Below are 20,000 nucleotides of genomic sequence, written 5' to 3'. Positions count from 1 at the left end.
TCTCTCTCTCTCTCTCTCTCTCTCTCTCTCTCTCTCTCTCTGTGTCTCCAACACACATTATCATGAACAGACTCACACTCACACACACACACACACACACACACACACACACACACACACACACACACACTCACACTCACTACCGCCGCAGACTCATAACTATCAAATCAGCACAGCGCTGTGGCTACAAATAACCTCAGCACAGGCCTAGGACTGATATTTTTACTGCGACTGTATGCAGTAAAAAAGACGATCATCGATAATTTTTCTTGTGCGTTCCCTTCTTCCGCAAATGTAAACCAACACTCAGGTCTGCCTGAAACTTTGGCACCAATTGCCTCAACCATTATTTGCTTAGCATGCAAAGTCACGATTTTTTGTGCATAAACCCTGAATTAATAAGAATATTTGTTTAGATCTTTCGGAAAAGTTACGTATTACGTCACGTTTGATATACACGTTCACAAAAATCCACACACATTCTGGTCAGTCTATTGGTCATAACTTATGAAATTTTCAAAGCAATTCATTAGAAACTTGAGCAGATATGGCTCTCTACGTGGAGGACCCCCTCAAAAATGGCCGCAAAACGTGCCTTTTTGGGCCTCTGAAACGGTTGACACCTACCGCCTTTGACAAAAGGCTACACAAATACCAAAGACGTAAGGTGCATGAAACAAAATGCTCTGAACAGAAAATTGAATGGCCTTTCCAATGGTAGTCAGAAGTGTTTGGTAAGTGCACATTCTGATTTTTTGCAGATTTTATAATACGGGGCATTGGTTTTTGTCAGGTCGATTTTAGAGGTGACCTTGTTTGACAGGCTGCCACGGGATGCCTATACAAAGTACCACCGATCAAACAAATGATATGAACAGTAGACATAATTACCTTTTCCAGCATATAAAGTTAACTTAAAATGGATTGTGGTTTAACGCTTTTCTGAGCGTGCGAAAATTGTTGCAATAATTTTTTTGCCAAGTTTAGTTATCATGGAAGCAAAACTTTAAATGTGGTGTGCTTTTTCTGGAAGTGTTTTACACATCTTCCTTGTTAATAAGTGATAACAGTTCTTTCTGAAAGATTGAGTTTCTTGAGCAAGAAGGAAGACGGTTATTGTCACCAAGTCGTATTATGATGGTCAATCATGGCCCGGCTACCTCAGTTTGTGTAGTACCTGCTTCTTCAGCGTTCGACAGTTGTACCAATACTATCCTCATGCCCTGAACAGTGCTATACTTCTGCATTGGTTGTAGGTTTACATGTACATGCAAGTTTTTGCGATTCCTAATATCCACTCATTGTTTTCAGGGATCTCTAGGCAGAGCTTTCGGCAAGAAGATTCGGGATGACCTCAAACTGGCCTTCGACAGTGATTCCCCAAAGTGGAAGATTTCTGCTCCCATCCCAATTCAGCACACTTCACTGGACAATGTTGTGGAGATTCCTGGGGACTCTACACCGGTGTAACATCTCCATACAGCCTCAAAGCATTCAATTCTCTGACAATGCTGTGACGATCAGCCCATAGTCACGTTCATATGAAGTCTTTCGTCTGACTTTTATCAGTGTGTAAGAGATCCTAGGGATTCCACACTGTTTTAAAATTCTAGTCTACTCTTAATGCAGTGTACATCGGTAGACATTGTGATTCTGAAGTGACGCAAGTACCCACGAATTCCTATATGACCTGAAGCAGTACTGGTGAAGATGTCATAACTGTGCTGTGAAGGGTCATCGAAAGAAGGAGTGCAGGGTGAAAACTTCAATTGTGTTTCTGATTTTTCTTCTTCACACAGGATATATCTTGTTTAAGGTAACTATCTGAAATTGCTGTGTAGCATCATCACTTCTATAACTAATCAGTCCCAAATGGCACGATTGCTTAAGTATGTGTGGACCAAAAGCATACATTCATTTTAGTTTCTATACATTAAATATCTTTTTATTCAAAATTGCTGCAGATCATGTTTAATTCTCTGGTGAGCATCTCCACACTCTCTGATGCATTTAATTATCATTTGACAACATGATGACAATCTTTTATTCAGTTTGGGGTATGACATAATCTCTTTCCAGAAAACCGACAGCTGATGTTTGTCAGCGGATTTCATTGTTAGTTGGCTGCAAAACGAAGTGGCTCTTTCCTGGATGTATTGAATCACTTCTATACTTGAGTAAGACTCTACTTTCAATGTCTGGTATAGAATCTGCAAAACACAAGGTTTGATTTAAAATCTGGTCAAAAATATAGAGTCGAACCCACCTTGCTTCTGATCTGAACATCTAAATCCAGAATTGCTCAAACTGTGTCATTCATAATCAAAGAAACAAGAAAGGTAGGTTGTTGGAAGTTTGTTATTGACAAAACAATACATTCACAGATATTTCGAATATTTGTTTGTCTGTTCACTTAAAAGACCGTTGGGTCGAAATATCTGTGAATGTATTGTTTTGTCAATAACAAACGTTCCAACAACCTACCTTTCTTGTTTTTTTATTCTGAATTTTGGAACGTTGGCAGTCACTTTGTTTTTGGATTTGTGTCATTCATGAAACTCCCCCACCACGGCTGGGGTCACTGCTGTCTTGGATGGCACTGTTCTGGTCATTGTACTCATTAGTAGACTATCTTTCAACCTGAAGTATCTTCTCCATCTTTAAAGTTGATCAACCGCTTTACATACCTTTGCAGCAAACAATGAGTATCTGCTGATAAGCTGCAGCAAATTGTACCTGATGATTTTACAGATATCTTCACAATTTTGCTTAAACCGTCAGAGCTTTTTGGAATTATTTTTATTGCAACATGCTTTTATTCTCTGAACTAGGGTACATGACCGTTGATCATTTTATTTCGCGTTGTTGTGCTCAAATTTACCATTCTGTTTAATTGTTCTTACTATTATCTTTTAACAAGATGTACCACATCATTTTCTTTCTACCCTTTCTATAGATGCTCACCTATCAATGTTATCTTTCTGTTGAGAGCACATTTATCGTTTTACTCCACACTGTAAAAGCAGACGTGAAAGAGTAGAAAAGAAATGTCCAGTCAATGATGACAATGTGCGGCTGACACTCAGGGCTCCCCATAGAGCGCGTCCCTGCGTCCTATACGCACTAGAAGCCGAAATCACGTACTAGAAATTCATGGAGGGGGTCCCGGGACGCACTAAACCTACACAGAGCGGGTCCCGGGACGCACTAAACCTACAAAGAGCGGGTCCCGGGACGCACTAAACCTACAAAGAGCGGGTCCCGGGACGCACTATACCTACAAAGAGCGGGTCCCGGGACGCACTATACCTACAAAGAGCGGGTCCCGGGACGCACTATACCTACAAAGAGCGGGTCCCGGGACGCACTATACCTACAAAGAGCGGGTCCCGGGACGCACTATACCTACAAAGAGCGGGTCCCGGGACGCACTATACCTACAAAGAGCGGGTCCCGGGACGCACTATACCTACAAAGAGCGGGCCCCGGGACGCACTAAACCCACAAAGAGCGGGTCCCGGGACCCACTAAACCTACAAAGAGCAGGTCCCGGAACGCACTAAACCTACAAAGAGCGGGTCCCGGGACGCACTAAACCTACAAAGAGCGGATCCCGGGACGCACTAAACCTACAACGAGCGGGTCCCGGGACGCACTAAACCTACAACGAGCGGGTCCCGGGACGCACTAAACCTACAACGAGCGGGTCCCGGGACGCACTCAGTTTCCCCTGCTGTGCGTCCCGTATACTCTTTTCAGACTTTAGTCGTCAGCTAAGTCAAAGTGCAAACACAAATTATCCCATTTTCACGCGGGAACAAAGAAAATGTTCGTGTGTGTTGCATTTGACTTGATATAGTTGAAGTGTCCTCCTCGAATATTTCATGGGAAAACAAAAACACCCAGTTCACATCACAGTATTCACGATCACAATGCGTTATATGTAAATAGGGGGTTCGGGGACCCGGGACTCTTGGGACCCTCTAAAACTCTGCTAAGGGGATCCATGGACCCTCTAAACATTAAAAATGGGGGTCCCGGGACCCTCTGGGACGGGTGTTCATGGCGAGCCCTGACACTGCCCCAATGCGACTCTATTCAGTAGATTTGATAGATGTTTTTGCTCATTTGACATGTCAAATGAGCGTTTAGCACTTTATGTTTGCAAAAGCGTTGTTTAGATAGCATTTAGCACTACCTTTCGTTGATTCTTTCGAGTGCTAGAACATGTTCTGTAGTATAGCATACATGTAGTTCTTTAGAAGAAGGTTGATACAATTTTTAGTCTCATCGGAAATAAAGGGATGACTTGCAACTTGTCTACTCGGAGAATCTGGTCATAAGTATGAAGCAATGAGCCAAACTTCTTGCAGTATTTTGTCGATATAACCGTGTGTAGTTGTTCTGTAAAATATGTTGACACTTGTGGCTTTCAGGTGGTAGTGATCACGCAAAAGTAAATGCTTGAAACGAGCTTTTGAAAATTAAACCACACACCCGTGAATGACATGAAATAAAGTAAATTAATACAGTGCAAATTTAAGAACAGGACAACTTAAACTTTAAGGTTTTTCTTAAAAATGATGTTTTTACTGGTTGTTTGATTGTACATAGTTTTATTGGGTATTGTATTACTTGTAAATAGTGTGGGGAGTATGAGAACGATAGAAAACTGAATGGTTCTGTGAGTGATGTAGTGGATTTTTTTGTGAGTCAAAAGAAATGATAGCATGGGAAAGTGAGGTTTTAGTGCTGAGGCGCTTTTTAAGTGCCATTGTGATTAAAAAGGAATTGTGAAGTACACGAACCCTAGACTTTATATGTAACATTCCTAGTTCGTTTAAAAAAACTGTTCCAATCTTTAACTAGTTATTAAGTTTTAAACTTCAAATGGATACGGTTTCTAACAAGGTTAACACAATGCACCATCCTTTTAATAACATAAAAAGCAGGCATCAATCAACACAAGTGACAGCTAGATTTAGAACTTTTGGTACTAAAAGAACAACATTCTCCCATGAGAAGACTTAGGCCAGGAGTTACAATTATTACCTGTGAACAGCTTTGTTACTATTAATAGATTTGTCGTTCGGAATAAAATGTGATTAGTTCAATGTGATTAGTTCAATGTGATTAGTTCAATGTGATTAGCGGTTGCCTCATTTAAGCAAACAAGTAAAAACACCTTCTTTCCTCCTATTTGTACCAACTCCCCCCCCCCCCCCCCCGTCTCACACGTACCTCTCCCCAAGCCTAGGCCACAATCCCCCACCCCCAATCAAGGAAACATAAACAGATCTTCTTTGTGTTTGAATTTTCATCAGGAAATTATCATTAGAAACATAGAGTTCTAATGTTTTTCTCATCGTTGCTCTTACATGGCGCCCGTCGCGATATAACCTTGAATGGTTGAAAACGACGTTAAACACCAAATAAAGAAAGAAAGTCTTACATGGCGCGCGCCCCGAGATTTTTCGCTCAGAATTTGCAAGACTGATTGACCAATACGCTGTTATGCACATTTTGTCTTTAAGACTCAACTCCATTCACTGGAAAGTCCCAGTGTTATCTGATGACACATGTCTTAAATGGTGCTGTGCGTACAATAGTAATAGGTGTATTTAGAAATGGTAGAGTCTATGTCTTGATGGATATAATGTCTGTGTTCAAGTATAATGTCAATCTGTATGCCTAGATGTTGTATGGTGCATCTTTCTCGAAGGATACCTTCCTTCTTTTGTAAACCACCTTGTTATACAACACAAATCTGCCCAGGCGTGCACGTGGAATAAAAGCATTGTTCCACTTGGACTTATACCAACAGTCAGCGGCTTGCCTGTGTTTTTCAGTTTGACGTAGAGTGGGATTTTTGTTTAATCTTTATTCTAATTTTATTTTATTTTATTGTTTTTGTTCTGAATCTATTTTGCACATTGACACTAGTGTCTGGACCCCCCGCGGGTTAGGGGGAAGAATTTACCCGATGCTCCCAGCATGTCGTAAGAGGCGACTATGCTCCCAGCATGTCGTAAGAGGCGACTAACGGATTCTGTTTCTCTTTTTACCCTTGTTAAGTGTTTCTTGTATAGAATATAGTCAATTTTTGTAAAGATTTTAGTCAAGCAGTATGTAAGAAATGTTAAGTCCTTTGTACTGGAAACTTGCATTCTCCCAGTAAGGTAATATATTGTACTAGTTGCAAGCCCCTGGAGCAAATTTTTGATTAGTGCTTTTGTGAACAAGAAACAATTGACAAGTGGCTCTATCCCATCTCCCCCCTTCCCTCCGTCGCGATATAACCTTGAATGGTTGAAAGCGACGTTAAACACCAAATAAAGAAAGAAAGACTAGTGTCTGGTACAACATTAATTCCAAGGATGCTCTAATCTAATAAGACAGCCTGGACGGATTTATGTTTGGGTACAAATTGGTTTACACGGTAAGCCCAATATCTTTCATACCACGCAATGTCGACACGAATGCAATGGAGTGAAGAACTGGAACTGAAGTAACTGTCGTGTCTTTAACAGAGTTGTCTCTCTTTGTGTAGGGCAATATGCAAAAATGAATGTCCAGTTTCTGGTTTGAGAGGACCCTGTTTTATCGGGTGCTTGCTTTATCGGAAATCCTGTGTTAGCCTTGCAATAGATTCATCCAATATGTTTGATACATACACAAGATTAAAGACTGGTCGAATGCATTTCAAACTGGGCGCGCGAAAGAGACAGAGACAGAGAGAGAGAGAGAGATAGAGAGAGAGAGAGAGAGAGAAAGAGAGAGAGAGAGAGAGAGAGAGAGAGAGAGAGAGAGAGAGAGAGAGAGAGAGAGAGAGAGAGAGAGAGAGAGAGAGAGAGAGAGAGAGAGAGAGAGAGAGAGAGAGAGAGAGAGAGAGAGAGAGAGAGAGAGAGAGAGAGAGAGAGAACTTGCGGCATGCTTTTAAACGATGTGTTTTATGGGCGTCTTGGACAGAAGCAGTTTATTGTGTTGGCATTAAAGGTGGTCGTCTACATTTTTGCTTTTTTTCAATAATCTTATGGTTAGATTTCGATACAAAATTATGTCAAATGATCAATGAACTATGGGGAAAAAAGTTATAGAAAAAAATATATATGTAAATTTTATTTGTATTTTTGGGTAGCGTGACTCACGCTTCCAATATTTTGTTTTCTGTTTGCTGAGAACATGTGCTTTGCCTAAAAATACTGACCAATCAAATTCATGTCACTATGCTTATAGCCACGCCCAAACAAGTGCAGCAACAGTTTGACACTGGAGCGCTGTCCAAGCTTTTTTTTAAACGCACGAAATGCACGGGATTTGAGAGGAGTTTTGCGCTTGGCATTTTCCAAATAAGGATATCCAACTATGAGTACTACTCTGGAATACTACAATGAATTTTCAAACGGCTACACTGGCTTCGTCTTTCCTGATCGAAAGGGGGTGTATTGTTGATATTTGTAGATAATAGACTCTGCATTTTAATGGTCAAATGGCGATTTCGGTATAAAAACGTAGACAAGGACCTTTAAAACAGGTAAATGTAACATCACAGTTTTGAACCGTAACTAATACTGTAAAAGAACTTTTTTGTGGTAATAAATTCTGAGTAGGAATAGACCATCTCTACTGGTCCAGCCAAACAATTCTGTTTAAAACAAATAGACAAACATACAAACGCACAAACAAACAGGTTCACTCACACTGGCTAACCTTGTTCGAATTCAGATCATCTGGTGTGTGCAAAATGGATAGGCTTTGGTTTAATAGCTGGCTTGTGCCAATAAAACTACTGTTTCAAGGGTCTAAAGGAGGTTTGAATATTCTACTGTACAAGAAAAAAAGGGTATCATAACTCTGGCCGTATGCTTCGGTGTAAAAGCCTTTACATGCTTATTACAGCCTTGTGCGTAAGTAATCTACTATGGTTATGTCATATAACCTGACATTATCCAGCTCCCCTGTGTTTGTACTACTTCCAGTATCTCGCTCCATGAGATTAATAAGTTAATATGTCACACTTGTGCCAATTAACATATTTGTATATCGGTCATCTTGCAATACCGTTGTGTCAAACTATGTACTACTCTGCACGTTGCTTCTTGGTGTTATGTATGCAACTGCTTCACAAGACAAGTAATATACAACATGTGTAAATTGACGTTGTTTTTATATTATTTGTATTAATTTCTTTGATGTCTATCCATATCCACGACATCATCATGTTATTAAACTTGGATTTTTTTCCACAGGTAACTCTGTATCCATGTGTTACATAAAGTAGAGTATGATGTCATTAGTTTTTTTTTCTGGTAGGGTGTTGATTTGCTAAATGAGCTTAAAAAACTGCCTAAACTGACTCTAACAAATTAACGTAGTCAGATGAGGTACAATGATATACCAAAAAAAACAACCATAACATATGAATCTGTTTTCTAGTCAGATTTTACTGTGTTGGACCTACATGATACAGTGTAGTCTTTTCTTCGTTACAGTCTTAATTCAAGACTGAACAGAAAATATAATGTCAAAACTCAACTTTCTTTTTTCTTAAGAAATTGTCAGTGTAATGTTGCATAAAAATACGTGAGGTCGCATTTGAAGCCATCTAGTCAGCCTTCCTATATCTGGTTGATTATGCAACTGAGAGTATGAACAAAATAAATGAAATAAAGCTTTAAAACACACCACATAACATCTTTTACACTTCAATCTTAATTAAATTCTATGCTTGTTCAAAGCTTCCGAAATGTTGATGTTATTGAATGTCACTGTTCTGTTTGTTTTCCATTGCAAATATGTTGTTAACGGGATAAAGTTTCTGGTGAAATTATACAAATCAAAAATATCTGGACGGCATGTGTGTTAGTTATGTACATGTCTTGTAAGTGTACTTGTTTGTTAATTGTTCATTTTCTTTGTGAAATACTACCTTTCAGTATTCGACTTATTGTAAACATTATTCGTCATATCATGCCGACACAGAAAGTAAACTGTTCCAAGATAATGGTCTTCGGTGTCCGTCGTTAATGAATGAATATGTGTGTGCGTACGTGCGTGCATGCGTGTGTTTGGGTGTGTGTGTGTCTGTGATAATCTTTGCAAAACATGCTTATTATTCACACAACAGCTCTTACACGAAGACAAACACAAGCATGGAATCAACTGGTTTTGTTTAATCTCAAAATAGATCTTTTCATTCCTTTTATTAAAAGGCCCTCAAATACTGAATTTTATATTCTAGCAAAACATGTAATGTAGAAAAGCTTTAGATCTTCAAAGAAAATTAAAAAAAAATACAAAGGTAAATAAGTAAATTGGTCAATAAATAAAACATCAAATCGCGTTTACTGTTCATGCCTTTAAAACGTGTCATCTTCTCTAATTCTATTACATGATAAGCCGAACAACTGATTTTCTTTTTATTGTGAATATTACTTGTTCAGAGGAGGAACTACATGCATACATAATTCCAATTAAGACTAAAACTAGGATCAAGTTGTATGCAAGGTGTTCACCATACTACTACACCAAACCAGAATGATTCTGTAGTCTTATATTTACAAACAAACACTAAGCTCGTTTAAAATGTATTAGTATCTGTTCATGAGAATACTCCCTTCCAGCATTAGGAATTTCAATGCCCTTAAAATGATGATATATGAGGAAAAAATTAACATGGGCTTATTTAAGATTATATGAATTCCTAAAAAAATCAAAAACATATTTCTCACTAACTCTTATTTGCTATCTTTTTTGCAAGTCCCATAGTTTAGTTTTTCTAAATTTAATTCTTTAAATAATTCATAAATGTTTATCTTTACTTATTTTTTTACTGAATTATTTTTATATTTATTTATATTTATATTTATTTTGCCAGTCTTTTCATTCGAAATCCGTGATCCACAACCTAGGTAGTTTGCACTAAAATTAGATTTTGGAACAGCGCACAGAAATAATGTAATTTACTGAAAACATAGCAAGTTCAAATGTTTCACAGGTTTGGTGTATCACAATAAACTGAAATACAGCACAATAAAATATAAAATTTTTTCGACATGGCATACGTGAAGAAATGTATTAGGCCAAAAAAAAAAAGGTCTGTTTACGGTAACATAGGCCAAATAAATAGGGGTCGGTAGGTCGGGATTTTTTTTTTTTTTTTTTTTTTTTCCCCAAAAACCATATTTTTACGTTATTTTGCAAAAAAAACCAAAAAGATTTTTTTTTTTTTTTTTCCCCCAAATGCCAAAAAAAAGTCTAGGGTCGCGCGAAAAAAATAGGGTCGGTCGGGTTACCGTAAACAGACCTATTTTTTGGGGGGGCCACATCATTTCCTGCGACAAACAAGTAGCACATGGAATCATAGTGACGTTAACGATGTCTGTAACATTTCTTTTCAGGCCTGGCAAATGCCAAAAAGACCATTCAACGTGAACATGTCCTTCCGGAAACCTCCACAAACAATTCCAAAACAAAAGCCTTGAAGTCACCATACGTAAGGTTATCCAACATGGAAAATCAACTTTGTGAATAACAGACATTTCTGAAGAGAAATTGATTAACTGTACACGGGGGAAAATCTATTCATCATGTTAATCAATGTATGTGTCTTTGAAATCACAACATTTATGTGCAAGAATCTACTGATACTACTATTTGAAATCACAGCTATTTTGCTTTACAGTTTGGTCAATAATAACTTGTTTTTCTTTTCATACTTTCTTTCTTTATTTGGTGTTTAACGTCGTTTTCAACCACGAAGGTTATATCGCGACGGGAAAAAAAAGGGGGGGGGGAGAGAGATGGGATAGAGCCACTTGTCAATTGTTTCTTGTTCACAAAAGCACTCATAAAAAAATTCCTCCAGGGGCTTGCAACGTAGTACAATATATATATGACCTTACTGGGAGAATGCAAGTTTCCAGTACAAAGGACTTAACATTTCTGACATACTGCTTGACTAAAATCTTTACAAAAATTGACTATATTCTATACAAGAAACACTTAACAAGGGTAAAAGGAGAAACAGAATCCGTTAGTCGCCTCTTACGACATGCTGGGGAGCATCGGGTAAATTCTTCCCCCTAACCCGCGGGGGGTTTCTAAGACAATCAGTAAAGCGTTTTCACCACCAACTACAGCTAACAAAATGTGTATTTATAGAAATAATAATAACAAGTCGAAACTTTATGCAACATTTTGAGACTTTTACACCAGTCAAGGGCTTCAAAGATGAAACCACACGAGAAGCAGAAAAAGGGGGGGGGGGGAAGAAAAGTCATCGCTAAAGCGCACAAAAGCAAACTCAGTATGTACATATTTAAATAAATTCCCCAGAACTAACAAAAGCGAACATAAATCAGCCTATAAAAACCTTTTGATCACCAGCTGAAGCAGAAAACCTTTGCCTTTAACGTGGAGGTAAGTACATGAACACAGGATATGCTTTTCACAGCAAAAGTTTACAAACTCGAAAGCATAAAAATCAGTATAAATAAGTCTTTCCTTCATTAATTAAGCGCAGTGCTCATGCCTGTCATTTGAACAGAATCCTGCGACAAGACAAAATATTAAACAAACATGTACACATGTATAGAAAGAGTTAAAACGGACGGAAACAAAGTCAAAAGAACTGCACTTTCAGGGAGATTCTACCATGTATTGATATGTGTTGCTCCAGCCACAAAAGTCCTCTGACAATATTTCATAAATGAAATAAAACGAAGACATAATCAAATGGCTAAAATGAAAGATTGCCAGAAAGATTGGACGGCATCTTATAAAATGTGAAATACAAAAGCAAGCCATGACATAAAACAGGTCACCGATTAAAGCAGCACATCAGAAGAAGGACGGATGGTAAAAAAAGCAATACTAGAAGAAAAAACGTGCAGTCGAGCAAGTGATATGTCCGAATTGGTCTTATCAATAGACATTTTGGTTTAAATATTGAGCACATGTTGTGAAAAAAAAATCCCTGCGCTTAGAACTGTACCCACGGAATACGCGCGATATAAGCCTCATATTGATTGATTGATTGATATGTTACACCAAATTTCCTTTTCAGTACCCGTGAGTACATAAAACAAAAACGTAGCCTATCTTGTAGAAAATATTAAATAGGCTACAACCGTTCCTTAACTGTCTTCAGGAAAAGAAAACCCCAGCTAAACCATGGTCGATATCAATATCCGAACTTGCACTGATCTGCCGAACTTGCAACATATGACCAAATATTTCATAACGAATTTACCAATCTGAAGTACCTAGTGTCACCTTTCTAAACATGCGCGTCAAAGACGGGACCTCAAAACGACGTCTATCTCGAAAAGCCTGGCTTTTATTTTCTATGTTTTCAACAACAACAAAAACTGTCTGAAAAATCGTTATGAAATGCATGCGTTTTCAGTTAGGTAACACTTGAGTACATTAACGAACTCAGTCGAGCAAACATATGACAACGCCAAGGCAACAAAATATCCTCTCAAAAATAATAGTAACTGTAACATTTTCAAGGATTTTGCAAGTTCGGCAGTCCCACACGCTTCAGCAGCTCGAAATACCACGTGCATTTCGCCGAAAAACTTTTCAGAAACACGAAACGCATGAGGTTCTGTGAAGCGTCGAAAGGAGTGCAAGGTGGACAAATCGCAGGTTTTTTAGACAAATTTGGCTTCAAATTCCTTTCGTTGACATCTACAGCGTTTGGTGTAATTTGCTGCATGAAAGTCTTGAAATATATTTTCTCGGGCTTACCACTGAAGTATCATCAGTCCCTGCGCCTTAATCAATTATGTCTTTGTTGTGAGTTCCAATTTGCGGGAAACCTCATGACTTATCTATCAGAAAATGTTGATGTGCACATTTTTTTTCAACATGAGGTAAAACCTGCTCAAATTGTGCAATATGAGTTGAAGCACTTTATAAGTACCACATGCAATTAACTCCACAACACAACAACCCGTAAACAGACAACACGATCCAGTATCGAGCCAAATATTTACAAGACATACTGTACATCAATATTTACAAGCTAAAAAGCTGAGACAGAACTGGCCTGGAACATTTCCACCATTAAGTTTCCATCATATCACAGTCGAACGTGTTTAAACATCGATGGTAACACTGTACCAACAAATAGGAGGGACAAGACAGTGGACTGGGAATGTAAGGTTAGAGTGCTCATAACATTTGACAACAATCACATCTTCAATGAACACAACTGCTGCTTTATATTATCAAGTGGACGGCAATACAGTTTACACATAAAATGGTGTAGCTGGACAGATCTTGTTTGTTCATAACTGTTGATCTATGTACAAATAAAGTTCTCAACTTTTCACCGAGCGTTTTCTATCTGAAAAGCCTTTTAAAAACGCTGAAAACAGTTCAGAACAAAACCATATTAGTAGAATTTGTGCACCATAAAGTTGTTACATATAACATACATATATTTACCTTATAATTATTTAGATTTTCATAGGGTGTAGACATGGAAAGTCTACTTTGGAACGTCCACAGTATAAAAATGGCACCATATATTTTTTTCTTAATCGTACATTTATTCTAAGATATTGAAGCCTGTATGGCTTCCTCAATGTCGATTTCTGCACAATGTATTATTTTTCTTCTGAATGCGTTTGTAAAACTGCGGCGTTAAGAACTAAGATATGGGGACGATCGGTCATTTAGTGTGGTTAATAAAATTGACTTATCTAAACCGATCTATATTTTTCCAAATGGATTGATTACTTTGACACAAAGTGTAAACGTGTACAACTGTGCTGGTCTCAGATCAAAATATATGGTGACCCTCCAAAACAAAATGCAACCCAATAAAATGCTAATAACTCAATAAATAACTTACTAATTTCAGAAAGTTAACAGTTTGTATGTTTAATGGTCTGACTTTTATGCTCTTTCAAAAATGTGTTTGTGGATGGACTCAAAAGTATGAGGTTTGGCACTGAGTGGTAGTCACACTGACCCGGTTTTATCCCTCCAGATTTTTACCTGTTGGTTTTTCTGAATGGCCTTGCATACGCAAATCTTCCTCATATATATCAGTTGAAACAGCAATTACAGGGGGGTTCAAATTGGATGAGTGTCGGCGGGGATGTAGCTCAGTCGGTAGCGCGCTGGATTTGTATCCAGTTGGCCGCTGTCAGCGTGAGTTCGTCCCTACGTTCGGCGAGAGATTTATTTCTCAGAGTCAACTTTGTGTGCAGACTCTCCTCGGTGTCCGAACACCCCCGTGTGTACACGCAAGCACAAGACCAAGTGCGCACGAAAAAGATCCTGTAATCCATGTCAGAGTTCGGTGGGTTATAGAAACACGAAAATACCCAGCATGCTTCCTCCGAAAACGGGGTATGGCTGCCTAAATGGCGGGGTAAAAAACGGTCATACACGTAAAATTCCACTCGTGCAAAAAAACCACGAGTGTACGTGGGAGTTTCAGCCCACGAACGCAGAAGAAGAAGAAGAAGGATGAGTGTCGCTACTGTTCAGTGTCAAGCCTCCCACTGTTGAGACAATCTCCGAATTTGAAAAATAGTTTTTAACAAGCGTACAATCAAACCACTTGAAAGTTGATAAAACTATCAACCCATATCTCATGCTAATGTACAACAAATATGTATTAATTCGCCTCAAGCATGTAGGAGTTATTAGCATTTTAGTAGGTTGTATTGTTTTGGGTCACCGTGTAGAAAGGCTTCTTATCACAATCATAACTTCACAGTAATCACCAATAATAACATATGACAAAATGGAAATTGCAACAGACCTGCTCTTCATAATCAACAGATATCAACTAACACAGAAACTTTGAAAGTGTAGAAGCATTGCTCGCAAAGCACAACTGTTCCAGCCTTTGTTGTTTTCTGTGCAAAATTTGAATTTGTTATTAGATATTTTGGGAGTCATGGGATATGTGCACAAGTCATTCCTAAATATCAAATAACGACCAGTTTTCTATTGACACACTTAGTGTTTTGTGTGGAAATTCAAACTGACAAATAAATAATACATATTATGTGCAACGGATGATGAGGTTTTATTCTGGCTTTTATATTTCATTAGAAGCAATACTTCCCTTTTGCCACATGTTGCTGCATGTTTGTTCAATATACATTTGGTAAAGATTTAGTGACACTGATATATTGATTCAGTAACCAAAACCGTCTCAGCTTTCTTCTTATCGGTGTGCTCCCTTTCGCATCACTGCTGGCGCGAAACAAAAATCAGCCTGTTTTCCAGTCAACAACGAGGAGGAACAACAGTCAAATGAACTGTTGGGAAAGAAATCTTTCTCGCTCATCTCTTTCTGTTAATATCCACAAGTGAAGAGTCAGTACCTCTCCTTCAGTTCGCAATAAAAACAGCCTTATTTTTCACTTGTCCGCGACTTCTTGCTATGTTTTCAAGCTCTCTTCCTCCACCTCTTTCCTAATAGGTTTCTTCTCCCTTTCTTTCCTCGCAACTTTTCTCCTTCAGCCCTTCCATTAAATATGCATGACGAGTTCCGAGAGCATCTGGGGGTAATTCTGTTCCACGGACAGCGACGGAAGTGTGACGGTTTTATCTCCCGTGCCTAAGGTCACGAGTTGCAGTGACGTGTTTCCGCCGCCGCTGTGACGAGACGTCTCAATGGAGAGCTGGGGGAAAAGCTTTTGCGCCACGGCGTCCACGAGGTAAGGGTCGTTCCCAGAGATGAGTCCCTTCATCGTGCTTTTGGCCACTGCAGCCCTCTTGGGTCTGAAACGAGAGGACAGTATTTTGATGAGATCATGATAAGAAGTCAATGTCAGCGATCAGGGATAGTGCCAATGTCTGCATGTCGTTGTGGCAGTGCAATCATAGGGCATGGCTACAAAAGGCAATCTGTCACTTTACTTTATTCAATGTTATTCCAAAACGTCTAAAAGCGTCTGTGAGTTGAATAATGTTACCATACTTATCATAGGATTCCAAAAACCATAAAGATTACTATTTGTGTGCATGTGTTTTCTTTTAATATCTTCTGTTTACAATAAACCCAATACTGTTTCTTTAAAAATAAAAAAAAGACATCTGTTTGCATCAGTTTGAGAAAGTGTGTAATCGAACACACCATACAGACTATATCATTACTTATCGCTCTGTGAAGGTTAGAGCTATTATAGCAGTTAAACAACAAGAAGAGCAATACTAATATAATGCATTAACTCTTACCGTCCTCTCTTGAGATGTACCGTGGTGGCTTTCTTCTCGTCACCGATGTTTTCAAACAGCTTGAACAAGAGGTCCGTGTTGGCCACCGTGATTTTGCGCTCCCCGACTGGGTGCTTCCCCTTCTCATTGCCTTTCTCTGCCTCACAGTCAGTGATGGGCTCTGGGGTTTCTACTACTGGTGGTGGCGTTACTGGTCTCACATCTGAAAGCAGTCACAGAAATACATCATCAGTAAAGAGTTCCAAATTCCGCATTTAAATGTCAAGTATTTATTTTTTAACGATATTTCAAAGGAATGCACCTTCAGAAAAGAGCCACTATGCCGCATTAAAATGTCCAATAAAACACGTTTACAATAGGCGCGCGTCGTGTTTCAGATGCAGACTCTTTTCCAGAGCGTTTTTAGTTTTGGGGAATGTGTTTTTCATGTTAGTGCCAGTTTCTGTGAAAGCAGGGGCCCAGAAAAGACATCAACCCTTTGCTTTCAATCTATACACATGACAGGAAATCGCCCACATGGCAGCAATGTGACTTCAGACTTTTGTAGAATGCTACTGCAAGGGGGTCAGGCTGTAACAAGAGAGAACGAATGCCCATAACACCTAAGGAAAGGTAGTGGTCAATGTGGTCACACCTAATCATGGAACAACTTTCAATCATACACACTTACGTTGTGAATGACAACGTCTAATAAACATACACATCCAAAAACAAAGAGACTGCCAACGTTCCAAAATTCAGAATCAAAAACCAAGAAAGGTAGGTTGTTGGAACGTTTGTTATTGACAAAACAATACATTCACAGATATTTCGACCCAACGGTCTTTTAAGTGAACAGACAAACAAATATTCACACAAAACTTATCTTGATAGAATCAGTTTACGCCCACTCGTCAGGAAGCCGAGCGAATGAATCAATAGGCCTAATTTAAAAGACCATTATTTAAAATAATTTAAAAGGCCGTTGGGTCAAAATAACTGTGAATGTATTGTTTTGTCAATAAAAATGTACACCAATTTTCAACACCACATTTATTTCAGAGGCAATCTATAATAGAATACATTACACCTGAAAAAACTCGTGTAAAATGTAGAAAGGTTATTGACATCCACACCTAAATAAACAGCACACGTGTATCACGAACTGAGTTAAGTGCTCTTTGATAAACTAAATGGGATGACAGACAGCCAGACAGAGATATTTTGTTGTGTTTTTCGTTCTCGTTAAAAAAAAATCGTTTTTGGTATTGACACAGATTGTGTTCGATAATGAAAACAAAGTTTTCCTTATTGTTTTTCTCTTTTTTTCAAAAAGATTTGTCGCGTTGATCATATTCCGCCATGAAATTTCTGGCATGTTTATGTGAGCACTTACCATAAGTTTTAAACTTGTTGTGCTCCCTTTTTAATGATGTTATTATATTATCATGTGTCTGCTTATGAATAAAATACTGTTTAAAAAAAAGGGGGGCAGCCAGACCATGACATACGGCCCTTGGACCAAGGGACACACAGGGATAGAAACAGCCATACTCCGCATTGCAGGTCATTGTCCATGCCATCAAAACCTCATCCCACAAAACAGCCATAGTGGGGGCAAAAGCTATAGCTCTCATCAAGCTAGGAACGACATCAGTGCCCGATATGATCCGCCTTGGAATGTATGAGATCCGATTAGGACGATTATTATTATTATTATTGTGTGGTGGCGTGATGCCGTGCTAAGTCTGCACAGTGCCACTTTCTCTTTCTCCGCCTTAAAGGTACCAATTGCTCCTCATGCACACGGTCATGCATACCGCCACAGATGTGTCCATGCTTGTAGTCATTTAGTAACTTTTGATAAGTGCAATCATGTCTCTTATTCAAATGAACTTTTCAGATATTCTAATTTTAGGTGTACAACACAGTCTGCGCTGAGCATTTTTAATTCATTGTAAGTTTAATAACTGAAAGGGGAGACGCGAGAGAGAGTACTATACAAGGAAGATTGTGTGTGTGTGTGTGCGTGTGTGTGTGTGTGTGTGTGTGTGTGTGTGTGTGTGTGTGTGTGTGTGTGTGCGGACGAGCCTGCATGCTTGTGCGTGTGTAAATGTGGGTGTCTGTATCCATGAGCGATTGCAAAGAATGTTATGGATCTTTTTTGTGGAATTTCAAACTGTTCGTGATTGAGATGTTATTTATGTTTTAAACCGCCTGACACTGCGAGGCAACGTTCCTTGTTTTTATAAGGACATCGAAATCTTTGAGTCTTGAGTCTATAAGTGATAAGAGCATCCTCTCATTTGAACAAATGTGACCCTCCACCACGAAATGAGTCGCATGTCACCTCGCGCGGTTCTGCGCTAGGCTTAATATAAGTCCGGGGAGTGTCTGGTAACAGTGTGAGGGTCACCTTAGTCACAGGCTTATAACTCAAACACTTTAGGAAAATTTAAAAATATGAAAATCATGCAAACATGACATGCGACTCATTCCGTGGTGGAGGGTCACAAATACCCACAGTCACCAGCCCGAGTGCTACATGTACAGTGCAGTAAGTTTTTCATAAGTTCGTTTTGCACATTGACAAAAGTGTCAGTGAAAAAAATAATCCAGAAAAATGAGTGTATTACAATCTCGAACAAAGCAGCCAGGATATAGATTATTGTTGTGCATACCAGTGAAAGGGTTCTGTGATCCTAAGCAAAATTCTGAACGCATCTATCGTGATCTACAAAATGGTTAACTTGCGAAGAAAGGTACCCTTAATGTGAAACGTTAGGATACATAATGCACAGCTCGGTGCCTACATGTGAAACGTTAGGATACATAATGCACAGCTCGGTGCCTACATGTGAAACGTTAGGATACATAATGCACAGCTCGGTGCCTACATGTGAAACGTTAGGATACATAATGCACAGCTCGGTGCCTACATGCACGAACTACAAACGGTAATTCGGGGCCTGCTAACGGAAATGACGTCACATTTTTGTACAGTTTATCAGGTAATGAACCTACATCTAGAAGACCTTCCAAACAAATTCAAATTGGTAGTCAACGCCTGAGTCTGATATTCCGTTGCAAAAAAATAATTATGTTATACTTCGCGACATCCTCTTTATATGATTAAAGAACATAGATACACAAAACAATACAATACAAAGCAAAAACATAAAGATACGAATTCGGAAACTCTTGCAAAGTTCATAATTCTCACAAACAGAACACTTCCCAAAATTCACAAAAACGAAACGCCTCCCCGCAAAAAAAAGTTTCTTGACAGACCGACTCTTACACCAGACTATACCCTTTTTCTCGTGATACAAGTGAAAACAGCGGCAGAGGAGGTCAGCAGCAAAGAGAGAGAGAGAGGCTTAGGCGAAACGCGATCAATACCATTGTCATGATAAATACTCTTCTAGCCAGTCTTTCCTGCATAGCTGGCAGGCCGGAGGACGGATGATTGCCTTCATGGCAATAATGACTCTTGCTGGGGAAAATTTAGTGCTGACTGTCAATTTGGTTGCTGCTGAGAAGGCCGCTTGACTGAGTGGTAATTATCATAAATTATTCGTACTGCTGAGAAGGCCGCTTGACTGAGTGGTTATCATAAATTATTCGTACTGCTGAGAAGGCCGCTTGACTGAGTGGTTATCATAAATTGTTCGTACTGCTGAGAAGGCCGCTTGACTGAGTGGTAATTATCATAAATTATTTGTACTGCTGAGAAGGCCGCTTGACTGAGTGGTTATCATAAATTATTCCCCCCTCTGCTTCTTTACCTCTGTAAACTTGTAGGG

At 39.0% G+C, this 20,000-nt stretch overlaps 2 protein-coding genes and 1 long non-coding RNA gene across 6 annotated transcripts in view; 1 reads left to right on the top strand and 2 right to left on the bottom strand.

Moving 5' to 3' along the window:
• The window catches only part of LOC138978116 (kazrin-like), a 66,113-nt gene extending 62,631 nt beyond the window's left edge, over positions 1-3,482 (top strand). For all 4 annotated transcript variants that reach the window (XM_070350757.1, XM_070350756.1, XM_070350754.1 and 1 more), the window contains one exon: positions 1,312-3,482. In XM_070350757.1, the coding sequence (XP_070206858.1) occupies positions 1,312-1,470 (159 nt within the window). In that variant the 3' untranslated portion in view covers positions 1,471-3,482. The remainder of the gene's footprint in view (positions 1-1,311) is intronic.
• A 5,671-nt stretch (positions 3,483-9,153) lies between these two features.
• Positions 9,154-20,000, bottom strand: part of LOC138978123 (uncharacterized) — a 255,844-nt gene continuing 244,997 nt past the window's right edge. The window contains exon 2 of the long non-coding RNA XR_011459587.1: positions 9,154-11,043. This is a non-coding gene — a long non-coding RNA (uncharacterized lncRNA). The remainder of the gene's footprint in view (positions 11,044-20,000) is intronic.
• The window catches only part of LOC138978119 (uncharacterized), a 46,731-nt gene continuing 35,884 nt past the window's right edge, over positions 9,154-20,000 (bottom strand). Inside the window, exons 3-4 of the mRNA XM_070350760.1 lie at positions 16,216-16,417; positions 9,154-15,759 (exon numbers count right to left, since the gene is read on the bottom strand). Of these exons, the coding sequence (XP_070206861.1) occupies positions 15,507-15,759; positions 16,216-16,417 (455 nt within the window). The 3' untranslated portion in view covers positions 9,154-15,506. The remainder of the gene's footprint in view (positions 15,760-16,215; positions 16,418-20,000) is intronic.

Source organism: Littorina saxatilis, linkage group LG10, assembly GCF_037325665.1.
Source record: "Littorina saxatilis isolate snail1 linkage group LG10, US_GU_Lsax_2.0, whole genome shotgun sequence".
NCBI classification, from domain to species: domain Eukaryota; kingdom Metazoa; phylum Mollusca; class Gastropoda; order Littorinimorpha; family Littorinidae; genus Littorina; species Littorina saxatilis.
The sequence above is the reverse complement of the archived record's forward strand: the minus strand, read 5'-3'. Positions and strand labels throughout refer to the sequence as shown.